General features: G+C 43.8%; 1 protein-coding gene across 2 annotated transcripts in view; it reads left to right on the top strand.

Annotated features, from left to right (window-relative positions):
• Positions 1-5,927: 5,927 nt before the first annotated feature.
• Positions 5,928-13,590, top strand: part of RAPGEF2 (Rap guanine nucleotide exchange factor 2) — a 229,864-nt gene continuing 222,201 nt past the window's right edge. For both annotated transcript variants that reach the window (XM_040626406.1, XM_040626407.1), the window contains exon 1: positions 5,928-6,084. In XM_040626406.1, coding sequence (XP_040482340.1) covers positions 6,016-6,084 — 69 coding nt within the window. In that variant the 5' untranslated portion in view covers positions 5,928-6,015. The remainder of the gene's footprint in view (positions 6,085-13,590) is intronic.

Genomic DNA, 13,590 nt, shown 5'->3' on the forward strand with positions numbered 1-13,590 from the left:
TTTTATGTCCCAGGCAGAATCAAAGTGATAATATTGGTGAATTAGGAAAAAAATGGATTTCTTTTCTTAGAATCAGTTCCAAAATCTCTACACATCTATGTGACATTTACATTACTGTTGTTCTTATTCAATGTGGCAGCATCCTCAAAACTGAATTTATTATGATTCCTGTAAAATCGAACCTAAGAGTCTGATTCTAATTGTGCTTTTGATAGGCTTTATCTAACTTATTTCGTGAGCTCTATCCTATGAACACACTGCATCTTTCCCTATATGTCTGTCACTGCACTCTCCACCAGGGACTCTTCTGGAATGCTCTTTGTAGGTGAATACAGTATTTCCTAGAGAGTGTGCTGACTGAAAATGATACAGTATCTAAACTACAGCCTTCCACTCTCCTGAGATTCTTACTGACTTGATGTCAGCGGTAGAAGTAACTGTAAAACAATATAAAAACGTGTTTTGGAGGGAGGGGGAAGTATGTAAGGAATGTCATTAATAGAATTCAACTTCTCTCTGCTCTGAACTTTCCGTTAACAACCAGAGAAAATGGTAACAAGAGGAAGCTCTTGTCGCAGCAGAGCAAGGAAGCTTCCTGGATCTTTTCAATCACTCCCACCATTCTCTTGGGTGAGGTGAGTAAATTAACCAAGTGCCTCGCACGTAGAACAAGTTCCCACAAGGCCAGGGAAGGGACCATGCTTGTCTTATTCACCATTGGTATTCCAAGCATTGAAATCAGCACCTGGCACATAGCACCCAATAAATATTTATTGACTGAACAGTGATGCTCAGTGTGTGTGTGTGTGTGTTTTAACAAAGCGACTTCTATCAATTGGGCAATAAAGTATAAATAGAAATATATCAATCCCTAGTCTTGTGTAATAGCTGAACTCACAAGAATTTTTTAAAATTATTTTAACTCACTTTAAAAAATGACTCTCAACACCTAACCTACAGGATATATTAATATATGTAGGGATGAATTAGATTTTACAGTTGGAAAGATAAAAGATTTTAAGGTTACGAGTAGAATAGTATTAAGGCCAGAACTTAAAATGTATTTCTGACTTAAAACTTCGTGCTCTGTCTCTGTCTAGTCTTAATAACTTTCTAGATAATATGATGTGGAGACAGAACAAAGAAAGTCTCATTTTTATACTTGCCTTTATGAGGCCGCATAATAGATGGCTTACTTTGATTATGGTTAGTTGACACAGTTTGGATTAGACTATTTGGCAAACTGGCAGATTTGTGTCCAGTTCTGTCACCCATGTTATACCTAACATGCTGTCGGTGCTCAAATGATACTAAAACAGCAATGCGTGCCAAGGATCAGATGTCCCAGATGCTGAATGGTGATAAGCATTATTGACACATGTAGATAAGTAGATTTTAAATAGTGGGAACATTGGCTGTAATTGGAGTTAAATGATAGCGTAGAAGTTGACAGTGAGTTAGTCATTTTGGCGGCGGAGAAGACATACTATTATGCCTTACCTGAGGTCATTGGTGCAATCCAGTATCACAGTAGAGCACTCAGAAAAAAAGAGCTAGGTTTACAGCTGAAATTCACAACTAATGGCTATGAGATCCAGATGAGGGGGGTTTCAGCCTACGTGCTCTGCAGGACCCTGCTCTAGTTTCACACTTCTGCATGGGACAAGGAGTTGCATACTCTTTGAGCACCCATGACCCTGGAACTTACTGCTCTGCCATTTCCAGGCCTGATCCTCCAAGGCTGGCCCAGGGCTGGAGGAATCACCGCGGGGTGCTTTTTGCAAGGAGTATGATGTAGTCTGGATGTGTAGGCTGAGGGGTCCTCATGTCTAGGAGCCTTTTTATGGTACGGGATGGAGCTCGGATGGGAAGAAAATGGAGTGTGAGCTTCAGGCCAGAAGCCACTACTCCATGCAGCAGTATGTTCCCGTTCATGTATAGTTTCCAGTATTTTTAATAGGGTATGTGAATCTCCACTGGTAGCTAACCCCAGACCCTTCCAAAGTTAAAGGCAGGCCTGGAACTAGGGCAAGTCAGGTAGCCTATTTTAGTCTCAGTTTCCTCATCTGTAAACAGGATAATAATTGTTTCACTGACCTCAAAGGGTGGGATGATGAGAATGATATTAAAAATAACTATTATTTGTTGAATACATACTATGGTTCAAGGACTATTCAAGGCAATATTGAATCATTACAAATCTTCAGGGCATGCAATTTTTATCCTCTTTTTATAGAACAGGAAAATAGGCTCCTAGTGGTTAAGTTTCTCTCCCAGACTTCCCTCCCCCATCAGGGACACAAGTGAGATAATGTGTGTAACAATCTTGTATGCATATAAGGCAACACCATAGTTATTAATTCATTTACATCACATTGGGGGATATAGCAGTGAGCAAAAGGAACAAAAACCATTGACTTCAGAAGCTTACATTATAGGGGAGGGAGACAAAAAATAAAATAAGTAAAATATATGTTAGATGGTGGTAAAGAAAGCAAGGAAGAGAACTAGGGCATGTGAAGTCACAGGGAAACTGATATTTGAATAAAGATATGAAGGAGGGGAGGGAGCAACACTCTAGGCTTGGTTTTGGTTTTTTGGTGGGTTGGGGTGCAGGCAGATAATTCAGGTGGTAGAGGGAAAGGCAATTGGAAAGGCCATGAGACTGGAGCTTGTGCACTATATAGCATTTTCATGCATTCAGAAACAGCATCTCCACCTCCCGTGTGGCTGGAGGAAAATGAGTTGGGGGTAGAGTCGTAGGAGATGAGGTCAGAGGGATAAGGGGTGGAGGGAACAAGGTCCATAGGTCATTTAGGGCATGGGAAGGACTTTGGTTTTTACCTCACATGAGATGAGGAGCTAATGATTTCTTTTTTTCCTTAGCAGATGAGTGATGAGTGATTTGAGCTAAAGTGAAAAGACTCACTCTAGCTACTGTGTTCAAAGTAGACTGCTGGAGGCAAGGACAGAAAGAGGGAGACCAGGCAGGTGGTAATTGCAAAGTGCAGGCAAAGGGTGATGCTGGCTTGAACAAAGATCACAGCAGTAGAGGTGGTGGGTAGAGGGTAGATTCCAGATTCAGAAATTTGAAGGTTGAGTTGACAAGTTACTGACACTTGTGGGGTGTAACAGAAAGGAAGGAGTCAAGAAAGACTCCAAAGTTTTTCACCTGAGCAATGGGAACCCTGTAGATGGCATTAACTGGAATGAGGAAGGCTGTGGGTGAGGCACTTTTCGGGTAAGATATCTAGACTCTGGTTTGCAAACATTAATTCTGAGATGTCTATTAGACACCAGATGGAGAGGTCAGGTATGTTTTTTCACTTCACTGGATTTGGTTTTTTTTTTTTTTTCTTCTTCTGTCTTTATAGCGCTGTAATAGCATTTATTCATGTCCCTTTGCTCTCAATGTGGTGGTCTATGTCATAGAGAATTTGATGCTGGGGCTTAACAAAGGGGTGAAAAAAAATGTGGGGAAGCAGTTTCAGCAAGATAGACCCATAATATAAAAAGTTCTAGAGATACAATTTATAACTCAGGTCCAGTTTCACAAGGTTGGACAGCCATTTCTCTAGGAAGCCACACAATCTGTTTAACGACACAAAGGTGACTTAAGGACCCCAAAATGTTTGCTCACAACCAACCCATTCAAAGTGTTTAAAATAAACTAGGTGTTAAAAAAGTATGTTTGAAAATTTGAAAAAAGTTCAATATAGTAGGCCATAAAAGTAACAACCCTCCTCTAAGTATAGCCTCCACATAGACATCAAAACATGAACTTATTGGGAGGGAGGGGGGAGGAGGGAAAGGAGGCAGATAAAAATAAAACCCTAGGACCAGAACAGCAGAGCTGTCCCCGGTGCTTGGCTGACCTTACACACCTTGACCTGGCTCAGAGAGGGAGAGGGAGGGGGAAATGATGCAGCAGGAGAGGTAACATCTTAAAGGGCTATGTTATCGTGTTCTCTGCACCAAGTGAGCCCGGCTTGGAAATCTGGGGTCTGGAAAAGGAGGTTTGCTCTGCCCTGATGCAGAGCCAGATCTGTCAATGTTTCTGACTATGTCACAGACCTTGCCGTCCGGGTCTCTCGCTAATGACTGATCACCTTTAAATCTGGCATGTTTGCCTGTCTGGGGGTGGTATTGGATCTAGTGTTGAAACTGGCACTTTTCCATGTCCTTAATCTCGTGGTCATTAAAGTGTCTGAAGGTGGCAGTAAGCAAGGAAGGCAGGAGAGGAAAGCTTTCCCTGCAGCAAGTTACAAATAAGGAAAATAAAATCTTAGAGGATTTATCCCATCTGAAGCAACTCGGAGCCAACCCTCGGGTTCATAATGAATGCCCACTACAGCCCAAGCTTGCGGGCTGGACTTCTGCTCCGGGTCAACTTTCAGCCCCCTTGGCCTCGGCGTGGCGCCAGGAGGAGTCTGAGAGAGGCGGCTGGACTCCGCAGGGTCTCCCAGGAACTGGGTGGGGTGTGGGTACGCGGCACGGCGTGAGATAGGGAAGGGGTGGGGAGGGTAGGAAGAGGAGAGCCCAGCGCTTCGCACCCGGGCACCAGGACTCGCGTCTCCTCCTCGGAGCAAGGCAGCGCGGGGCTCTAGGCAGCTCCGCCGAGAGCGCTGCGACCACTCGCTGCCCGGGCGCCGGGCTCACCTGGTCGCGACGAAGGTGCTGCTCCGGAGGGAGGGCGCGGCCGGCGGGCGGGCGCAGGGATCGCGAGGAGGCGGGACCTAGCGCGACGGGGCCGCCCCGCCCCCCGATGATGCGGCGCCAGCCGACTCGCCTCCGCCTTGTCACTCACTCCTCACCATGGTTGCAGCACAAAGCAACAAGCCCCGGAGGCCGCTTCCTCCCTGAGGAGCGGCTCCGGCGGCCGGAGAAGGCGCAGGAGGAGGAAGAGGCGGAGGAAGCGGAGGGGGAGTCGCCGCTTCCCAAACACTCTCTCCTAGGGGGCTGTGCTTGGCTCTCAGCTCTTGGCCCTCGGCCCTCGGACGCCCGCCGCCGGGAGTCCGGACCCGGGCTGCCCGTGGCCCTCTCTTCCCCCTCCCCCGCCCCGCGCAGACCGGGAACAAAGTTGCCGAGAGCGATTGGGCCGGAGGGCTGCAGCCCCGGCTGGGTGCTCTGGCCGCGGCGGCGCCGGCGCCGGGGCAGCTCCGCTCCGGGCGCGCTGATGGGGGGAGGCGGCGGCGGTGGAGCCCACGGCGGCGGCCAGAGCAGCAGAGGAGGCGGCGGCGGCGGCGGGGCGGCCCGGGGGGATGCAGCAGCAGTCGGGAGGGACGGCCGAGCCCAATAGACGGAGACTAGGAACGGCACGGACGGCGGCGGAGGCGATCGGTCTTCTCAGCGCCCGGACCTGAGCCAGTCGTCCCGACGGCGGCTGCGGCGCCCAAGTGCCCGAGGACTAGGGACGCGGGAGATCCGAGTGCTTCGCGGAGACTCCCGGGCGGCGGCGCGAGCCCCTGAGAGGAGGGGGCGACCCTCCGCGCGAGAGGGGAGAGGAGGCCCCGTCTGCCTGCGAGCCTTTCCCTTCGTTACTGCCGCTCGTACCTCCCTAAAAATAACTCAGGCCCGCCGGGGCCAGGAGGAGACGCCACTGTCCCCCCAGTGGAGCCGGGGGAGGCGTGTCGAGCCAGGCCCGGAGGGAGCCGGGCGCGCCAGGAAGCCTCTCCCGGCCGAGCGGCGAGGAAGAAGAGGAGGAAGGGGAGTTCCCGGCCGCCGAGCGCCCGCAGGGACCCTCCGGGCCGCCGGTCGCTGGAGCTGCGCGCCGCCCGCCCCCTTCGCGCGGCCTCGCTCTCCTGCCGGGTCTCTTGCGCGCCTGTCCCGCGCTCCGGGCCGCCGGGCCCAGCGGAGCCGCCCCCCCGTAGGCCCCGCCGCCGCCGCGGTTTGGCTTATTAGCCTCGGGCGGGCGGGCAGGCGGGCGGAGCGCGCAGGGCGGAGGCAGAGGCTGCGCTGGGCCGGGAGGAGGCCGACAAGGGTGCGAAGCGGCCCCGGCCGGGCCCACTGGGGGAGATGGCGTCCTACGTGGATAACAGCTTCCGCCAAGCGGTGATGAAGAACCCCGCCGAGAGGACCCCCCAGGTGAGACCCTCCGGGACTTGGCTGGATTTGTGCCTCGCCGGCTGCGCCCTTTCCTGTCCCCATCTCCCCTTCCTGACACATTTGGCCCCGCGCTCCCCACTTCTCCCATCAGGACCCCCAACTTTCAATGGCATCCCATCTCCGAATCTTTTCCCTTGGTCGTCCTGGGTTTATTTTTCCCTTTCCTCGATATTCTCCTTTTAGCTGCCCTCCCCATTATTGACCTTGCTCCTTCGTTTGCCCCGCGGAGGAGGGAATTTTCTAATTAGATTCCCCTCTTCCCAGCCCTACTCTGGAGCTTCTGAGTCTCGGTGGAGAGGGGAGCTCACCTCCCCATAACCAGCTACTCCTACCACCCTGGCTGCAGGCCCCCTATCTTTCCCATGCATGTGGCCCCTTCTACCTTCAGAGTTCTGTGGTGTTTGAAGAGGTGTAAGAAGGAAACTTGTATGGCTTTGGGAAAGACAAATTCGTGTTGACCTTCTAAAGTAAAACATTGAGATGTTTGTATATTTACTATTTTGCTTCTTTGAAGAAGGGATGCCGCTTTCCAGTGCAGAGGAAGAAAAGTTGATTAGGTTGGTGCTTTTAGTTGAAATTGCAGACATAACTGCAGAGCAGGCATATTCAAATACACCCCCCACCCCCCCGAAAGGGCACCCTGCGGATTCTTTTGGTGTTGCACAACCTTGTCAAAATTAGATAAGTTGGTTAACCTTTATATGTTCGTTTACCTTCAGGCTTATTGGTCCTCTTACTTTAAGTGGAGCAGTTGCGGATGGTGTTGGATTTGGTCGTCTCAAGTTGGACTAGAGAGGGGGAAATTTTATAAAAATGTGGTGGTTTGATTTTTTTTTTTGCTTTTAGTTGCTGCCTGGTTAATGACGCATATTCCTAAGCATTGGGATGGTGACTACAGGGCATCCTGCTGCCAGCTCTCTTAAGACAAATAAGCCCTCCTGATCCTTGGGACCAGCAGACATGTAGGATCTAATGCTTGAAGGAGTTGCTTCACTTGTTACGTGTTGGATGCCATCTGTTCAAACCCAAATGCTCTCCTTCTCTGATGTTGATTATTATTATTTAATGTGGGGAGAACAGAATAAAATAGAATCTTTCACTGGCTGCCTTTGGACAAGGCCCAAGAATGGCACCTGGTACCGTTTTTGATTTTTCATTTTTCCTGATGGAGCCATCACATCTGGGGGATCATAGGTTACACATATTTACCACAAGAATGGAAGATGTGTGATAATTTTACAAGAATATTCATTTCAGTATATTTTTGGAAGGTTCCAATTCTAAAGGGTTATTTATCAAAACCAAGCAGTACGCTGCTTTGATCTTGTCCCTGGGCATTGCACTGCCTCCCATGTGCCGTCCTCCTCTACTGTTTCTTTTAAAATTGTCAACTGAATGAATCTTCTGCATCTGAAAATGCACGTTCTCAGTGGTAGTGTGATGGAAAAGCAAATTTCAGTGAAATATTTCAATTCCTTTCAGTGTTTGAAGGACCAAATGATATCAAACAAGTTGAGTATATTAGAACCTAGGAAGGCAGGTTAGAAAATGATGTCATAGGCCTTTAGTGGATATTAGAGGGAGGGGGGAGCCGTACCTTCGGTTGATTAATTAGAACAGCAATGACATCAAACCTATCAGTTGTGGGGGTGGGGTCACCAAACAAGACTGGAAGAGACAAAACGTCCACTGTGAAAGTGTGTGGATTGTGCCAAATAAATGAACTGTTAAACTTTCCTCTTTTCGTGCCAGTTGTGTAGAATAGAATGAAAACTGACCTAGCGGAGAACTTGGCCTGATTCAGAAGTGGGCCGGTCACTACTAACACCACAACATGAAAGCTTCATTGATAATCTGAAAGCAGCACATGTCCCCCCACCAAACCTTCATAGGAAAAGTAAACATAGAGATAGCTACCATACACTTTGAACATTGTTAAGTATCAGCCCCATTAACTTTGATATTCATTTGGTTATTACTAATGCAAACCCCATGTTTGCTCATTGTTGTTTTCAAGAGAAAGTAGCTTGAAATGTGAATGTTTTCCCAACCTTACCTGGCTGGTTAAAAACCATCTTCTTAAAGTTTGAAATGTACTCAAAAGAGTAAAAAAAAAAATGTTTTGGTAGAAGGTGCTTTTTATATTGAGTGCTTTGTTAATGTAAGCACTCACTGTATTGAGTGCTAGAAGTTTTTCTGTACCATCTTTTCTCAGTGCTAGAATTTTGTAATATGAGGGAAGCACATGTATTAAATTTGATATCACAAACAGAAGGATATGAATTAGGAAAGTTTTGCTGTCATGCTTCCTTCTGTTTTTCAGGATAGACTCGATAAAGGAGTTCATATGATTCTCATTACAGGCAAAAGGAATGCTTTAAAAGAATAGAGGAAATATATAATTTTTTTTGTTAAATTCAGGTTTTGTGTTTTTTTTTAAATCCCCACCATCCCAGTTTCTCTCTCAAACTCTGTGAATACATAGTTTTGTATTTAAGGTAATCAATTGCCTAGAAGTTAATAGTGATGTTACTAGTGGAACCTAAGACATTAGCTAGATGAGAATTTGAGGGTGGGGCGAGCCCTAGTGTAAACACAGACTTTGCAAATTAGCTTTCAAGCACACCTGGAAAATGGGAACCTGTTTTATTTAGCCATGTCATTAGAGAGGCAGAATGGTAAGGAGAAATTAAAAAAAAAGTCATCTGATTTTTAGCCAGATCATGCATACCTAGATTTAAGAGGCTGTCACTCTTTCACCTGATATTCTGAAATTATGAAAAAAATCTTTGATCCAGTGTGTGTCCCACATTTTGTGTCTGGAAACCTGGCTAAATTTTAGTCAATGGGGCACTGTATTTTATATAACAAACCCCTTGAAAATAATGAACACTAAATGTTCTATTGATATTTTTCAGTGCACCTATGTTGAAAAACAGGACTCTTAAGTAATTGCTTTATTAAACTATTTGGGTTTATGCTTTAATCATTTAAATGAGAAGCTTGGTCACCGAAGCAATTTAGTAAAGTAAAAGATGTAGATAAATTACAAACAGCTTTATTCCCCAAGGCTTTAAACAATAAAATGCTTTTTCTAAACCATTTTATTAACTTGTTGAGTTCAGACCCTTTGTAGCTGCTTCTGTAGAGTATTTATATGCATGTTTTTAGTTTTTCAGGTGAAGCATCTATTGCTGAATTGTTTTCTTTCAAGATCTAATTTAATGTGTTTTTAGCTAGTTATAAGTTATTTTTAAAAATGGTATGTGTAAAACACCTCCACCTCATTTCTTCCTAGTTAATAGTACTACTTTGTCCTTCACTATTGAAAATTTTTTTGGCTCTTGAACCTTTAGATTTAGTTGTTAACTCATGAATTTGTCAGCTGAGGGCTCATAACAGTGTAAGACTTCATTCTTTGCAAAGTCACTTAGTCATAATGAGAGAGCTGAAAAAACACGTTTTGCCCAGAGAACTTTAAATGATGAGAATCTGCACAGAAGAGTATCTCTGGTAAATATTTAATTTTCAAATCTAGTGGAAGAATTGTGTTTAGTACAGTTACATTTTCCGTTTGAATTTCTTTTAATCATTGTTTATGAGCAGTTTCATATTTTCATTTGACGACTTAACACTTTGATTATATTTTAGCAAATTTTAGGGCTCTGGTAATATTTGGTTCTCAAGTAGTTTTTGTTCAAAAAATAGAACTAAATGATTTTTGTGCAGTTTAGAAAATCAGACCTCACTAAGTAATTCCTATTTGGCCAGCATTTATTTACCTTTCATACCAATGATACTTGAATTTATAGGTTAAAATATATTACATACTTATAACTGAAATACTAATTTCAAACTGTAATAGCATGTGACTTTGAAATTTGTGAAATTTTTTTTTGTGATATTGGTAGAAACTTAGTTGCCTTAACATAACCTTTTAAGCATTTAGTAATGAACAGTTCCATAATTAGCTTTGCATATATTGGCTGAGGTTCAAAATGAATCTCTCCAACTGCAGTGCTGTATGTGGGCTGGTTTAATGCAGCTCTTCCCAGGCCCTGGCCTTTAACAGAACAGTTACAAAAAAATAATAACAAAATAAAACTAAGAAAAGGAAGGGGACTACTAGGTTGCCAACTTGTTTCATTTTTTTCATTTTTTTCAAGAAAGAGTGNGTAAAATAACAAAAAACAAAAAAACAAACAAAGAGTGTAACCTTCGATCACTATCATTTTATTAGTGGTGTTGCCCTTTAATAAGAAAGGGAGGATAATACTGTCATTGCAAAGCTTAGTTCTCGAGATCAAAGATTCCTTGATTCATAAGAAAACTCACTGTTTTTGTTTTTTGGTTTTTAATTTTACTGTGGAAAACAACTTTATCGAGGTGGATTTTGGGGGGAGTTAAATGATAACAGTAGGTCTGCCTTTGCTGATATTTGAAATTTAAGTCACGTAAAGTGACAGTGGGGTACACTTGAGATATAAATTAACTGTCTGAAGTAAAGATAAAATAACCCCTTTAAAAACACAAACTGTGCTGCTTCTTGACTCATTGGAAAACTTACTTTTTTTTTTTTAAGTGAAAAAGACTTGTAATCACCTGAAGTAACTTTGATCTAGCCTAAAGAGATAGGAAATGTGGTGATAATTCTTTGATATCTAAATTTTATGGGCCATTCCCTCTCCTCACCCCATTTTTGGCACCAGATAGTTTTCTTATCTGTAAAATGAGGATAATAGCTTCCTGAGGTGGTTTTGTGGATTAAGTGAAAGAAAGTACACTTACTGTTTAGTGCAGTGTCTAATAGTAGTTTTTATCGTAGCACATTTTAATGCAATACTTTTTACTAGACCTTGGTAATTCAAAGATGAAATGAGACATCTGTCCCTCAAGTAACTCACCAATGTATTGTATCCTTTAAGTAGGATGTGATTCATTGGTGCTGTAGCAGCTGTCGAAGAGGCTGTGGACTTCTTAGGTGAGATGTCCTGTGCCAACACTTTGATAAGCATGTATTGAGTCTGAGGGGAGTAGGAAATAACCAATTAGTGGAGTAGGGGACATGCAGGATATTCCCGAAGTAGCACACAGGGTCGAAAGAAAATAGGTGTAGACCTTCGCTCCATGTGCTTGGAGCCAAGGGAGTGAGTAGGGGATGAGGAGTAATTCCACTGGAGTATTGAAGGTTATGATTTGAAGGGGAGTGAGAGGAGACCAAGAAGTCTGTTACAGACTGATGTCTGTTCTTCAGGCTTGAGATGGTTGGGAGCCTGAGTTAAACAGTGGTGGTAGAGATGGACTAGAATTGTTGCAGTAGTGGAATTTGTTGGACAGGCTGGCTAAATGTGTGTCCATTTGTATCAGCTACTCATTGTATCAAACTGTGTGCACATGAGGCCAGTTACAGTCTGATGGCAAGTGATTATGACGGACATTTCCTAGTTCTTACGAAAAACTTTGAAGTTGTTGAATATATTTGTTATTAAAATTTTTTTTTGTCTTACACTATGTTTCCTTAAACTTCGGTATCTTCTACATCTACATTTGGGAATCTAATATGAAATATCTGATTTATCATATCATTATGCCAAATATGTTAGTATTTGTTAATTTATAGTGATGTGATTTTTTTTCTTTTTTTAAGATTTTGTTTATTTGTCAGAGAGAGAGAGAGCGAGAGCATGAGAGAGCTTGTGCTTGCACAGGCAGGGGGAGCGGCAGGCAGAGGGAGAAGCAGGCTCCCCACTGAGCAAGGAGCCTGACTCTGGACTGGATCCCAGGACCCTGGGATCAGGACCTGAGCCGAAGGCAGACATCTAACCGACTGAGCCACCCAGGCATCCCTGTAATGTGATTTTTAAGCGTTCTGTCCTTGGAAGAGTTGAGGAGTATCTGACTTTAAGCAGGAAAAAATGGATTTATTTAAATAAAAACTCACAGGTGACTTAGGATGGCACATTGTAATGATTATAGTGGGTGTTTGAGGACACTTGGGATGGCATATTCCTCTATACCACTTTCGTTTAGATAGTTTAGCTAATGTTCGTAAGTTAGGAAGGAGAAGCCATTGTAGTACATATTATTGCTCTTTTGTAGATTTGTCAGAGCTTGAATATGTATAGTCAAAATATGTTCAGTAGTTATAATGGCAGCCTTTGTATGGAGAAAAACAAGCTGATTGCTACTTTATTTATGTTAGGATTTTTATCTTTTCAGAAAAAAAAAAAACCCACCTCTGGTCTTACATGCTAATTAACCACTACTTACTGAACTATTTACCCCAAGTGCTTCTTGCTGTACTCAGGTGTTTCCTTTTCTTCTTCAATCTGGGAAAGGATTTACCTTTAGTGCCGTTGTGGTGGGGTTTTTATGGAGTGGAAAGTTTAGTCCTTGCATTTTAAATTCTCTTGGGTCCACCATTTCTGTGCTTTCTCATCCGTATGCATTGAAAGTGTTTTAGAGGAGTTGGTGTTAGGGACTTGAAGGGGAACTTTATTTTCGTCATTGGAACTAAACCCTCTTTGTTCTTGTAGATTTTCATTGCTTGCCTCTTAAAAATTGGAAATAATAGGGGCGCCTGGGTGGCGCAGTCGTTAAAGCGTCTGCCTTCGGCTCAGGGCGTGATCCCGGCGTTCCGGGATCGAGTCCCACATCGGGCTCCTCCGCTGGGAGCCTGCTTCTTCCTCTCTCACTCGCCTGCTGTGTTCCCTCTTTCGCTGGCTGTCTCTCTGTCACATAAATAAATAAAATCTTAAAAAAAAAAATTGGAAATAATAAATTGTGGATGTTTAGGATTTTTTTCATATATTTAAAATGAGCTAAATGAATTGAAATGAAAATGTATATTTTGATCGATCCTGCTAACTGTTGGTAGTTAAGTAGACAAAACAACACTCACCATGATAATTGGCCCTTAGCATCTTTCTGTTCTCTAGCTCTTGGTATTTGTTCCTACCCAACCTAAAAGCTACTAAGAAGAGACCCTAAAGAAGAATTAGCCATTAGCTAGTTATTCTGAAGAGGCCTGATAGTAACTTTCTGAGAAGCTACCTAGCAATCCATAGATCTAAAGGGGTGAGGCATGATGATGATAATCTGATTTCTCCTGAGTATTCACTCTTGTCAAAACTCATTATCTTTTTTTTATTTCAATAATTTTTTTAGTCTGAGATAATTGTGGATTCACATGTAGTTGTGAGAAATAATGCAGAGGTCCTGTGGAAACTTTACCCAGTTTTCCCCATTAACAACGTTTTGCAAAACTAGAATATTGCAATCAGGATGTTGGCATTCATACAGTCAAGATGCAGAACAATGCCATCACCATAAGAATTCCTCTTGTTGTCCTTGTGTAGACATAATCATTCCCTGACCGGACCTCTGGCATGGACTACTCTGTTCTCCATTGGTATAATTTTGTTATTTCAAAAGTGTTATATAGATGGAATCATACAGTATTTGACCTTTGGGATTGACTGCCCC

Source organism: Ursus maritimus, unplaced genomic scaffold (genome assembly GCF_017311325.1).
Source record: "Ursus maritimus isolate PB19 unplaced genomic scaffold, ASM1731132v1 scaffold_11, whole genome shotgun sequence".
NCBI classification, from domain to species: domain Eukaryota; kingdom Metazoa; phylum Chordata; class Mammalia; order Carnivora; family Ursidae; genus Ursus; species Ursus maritimus.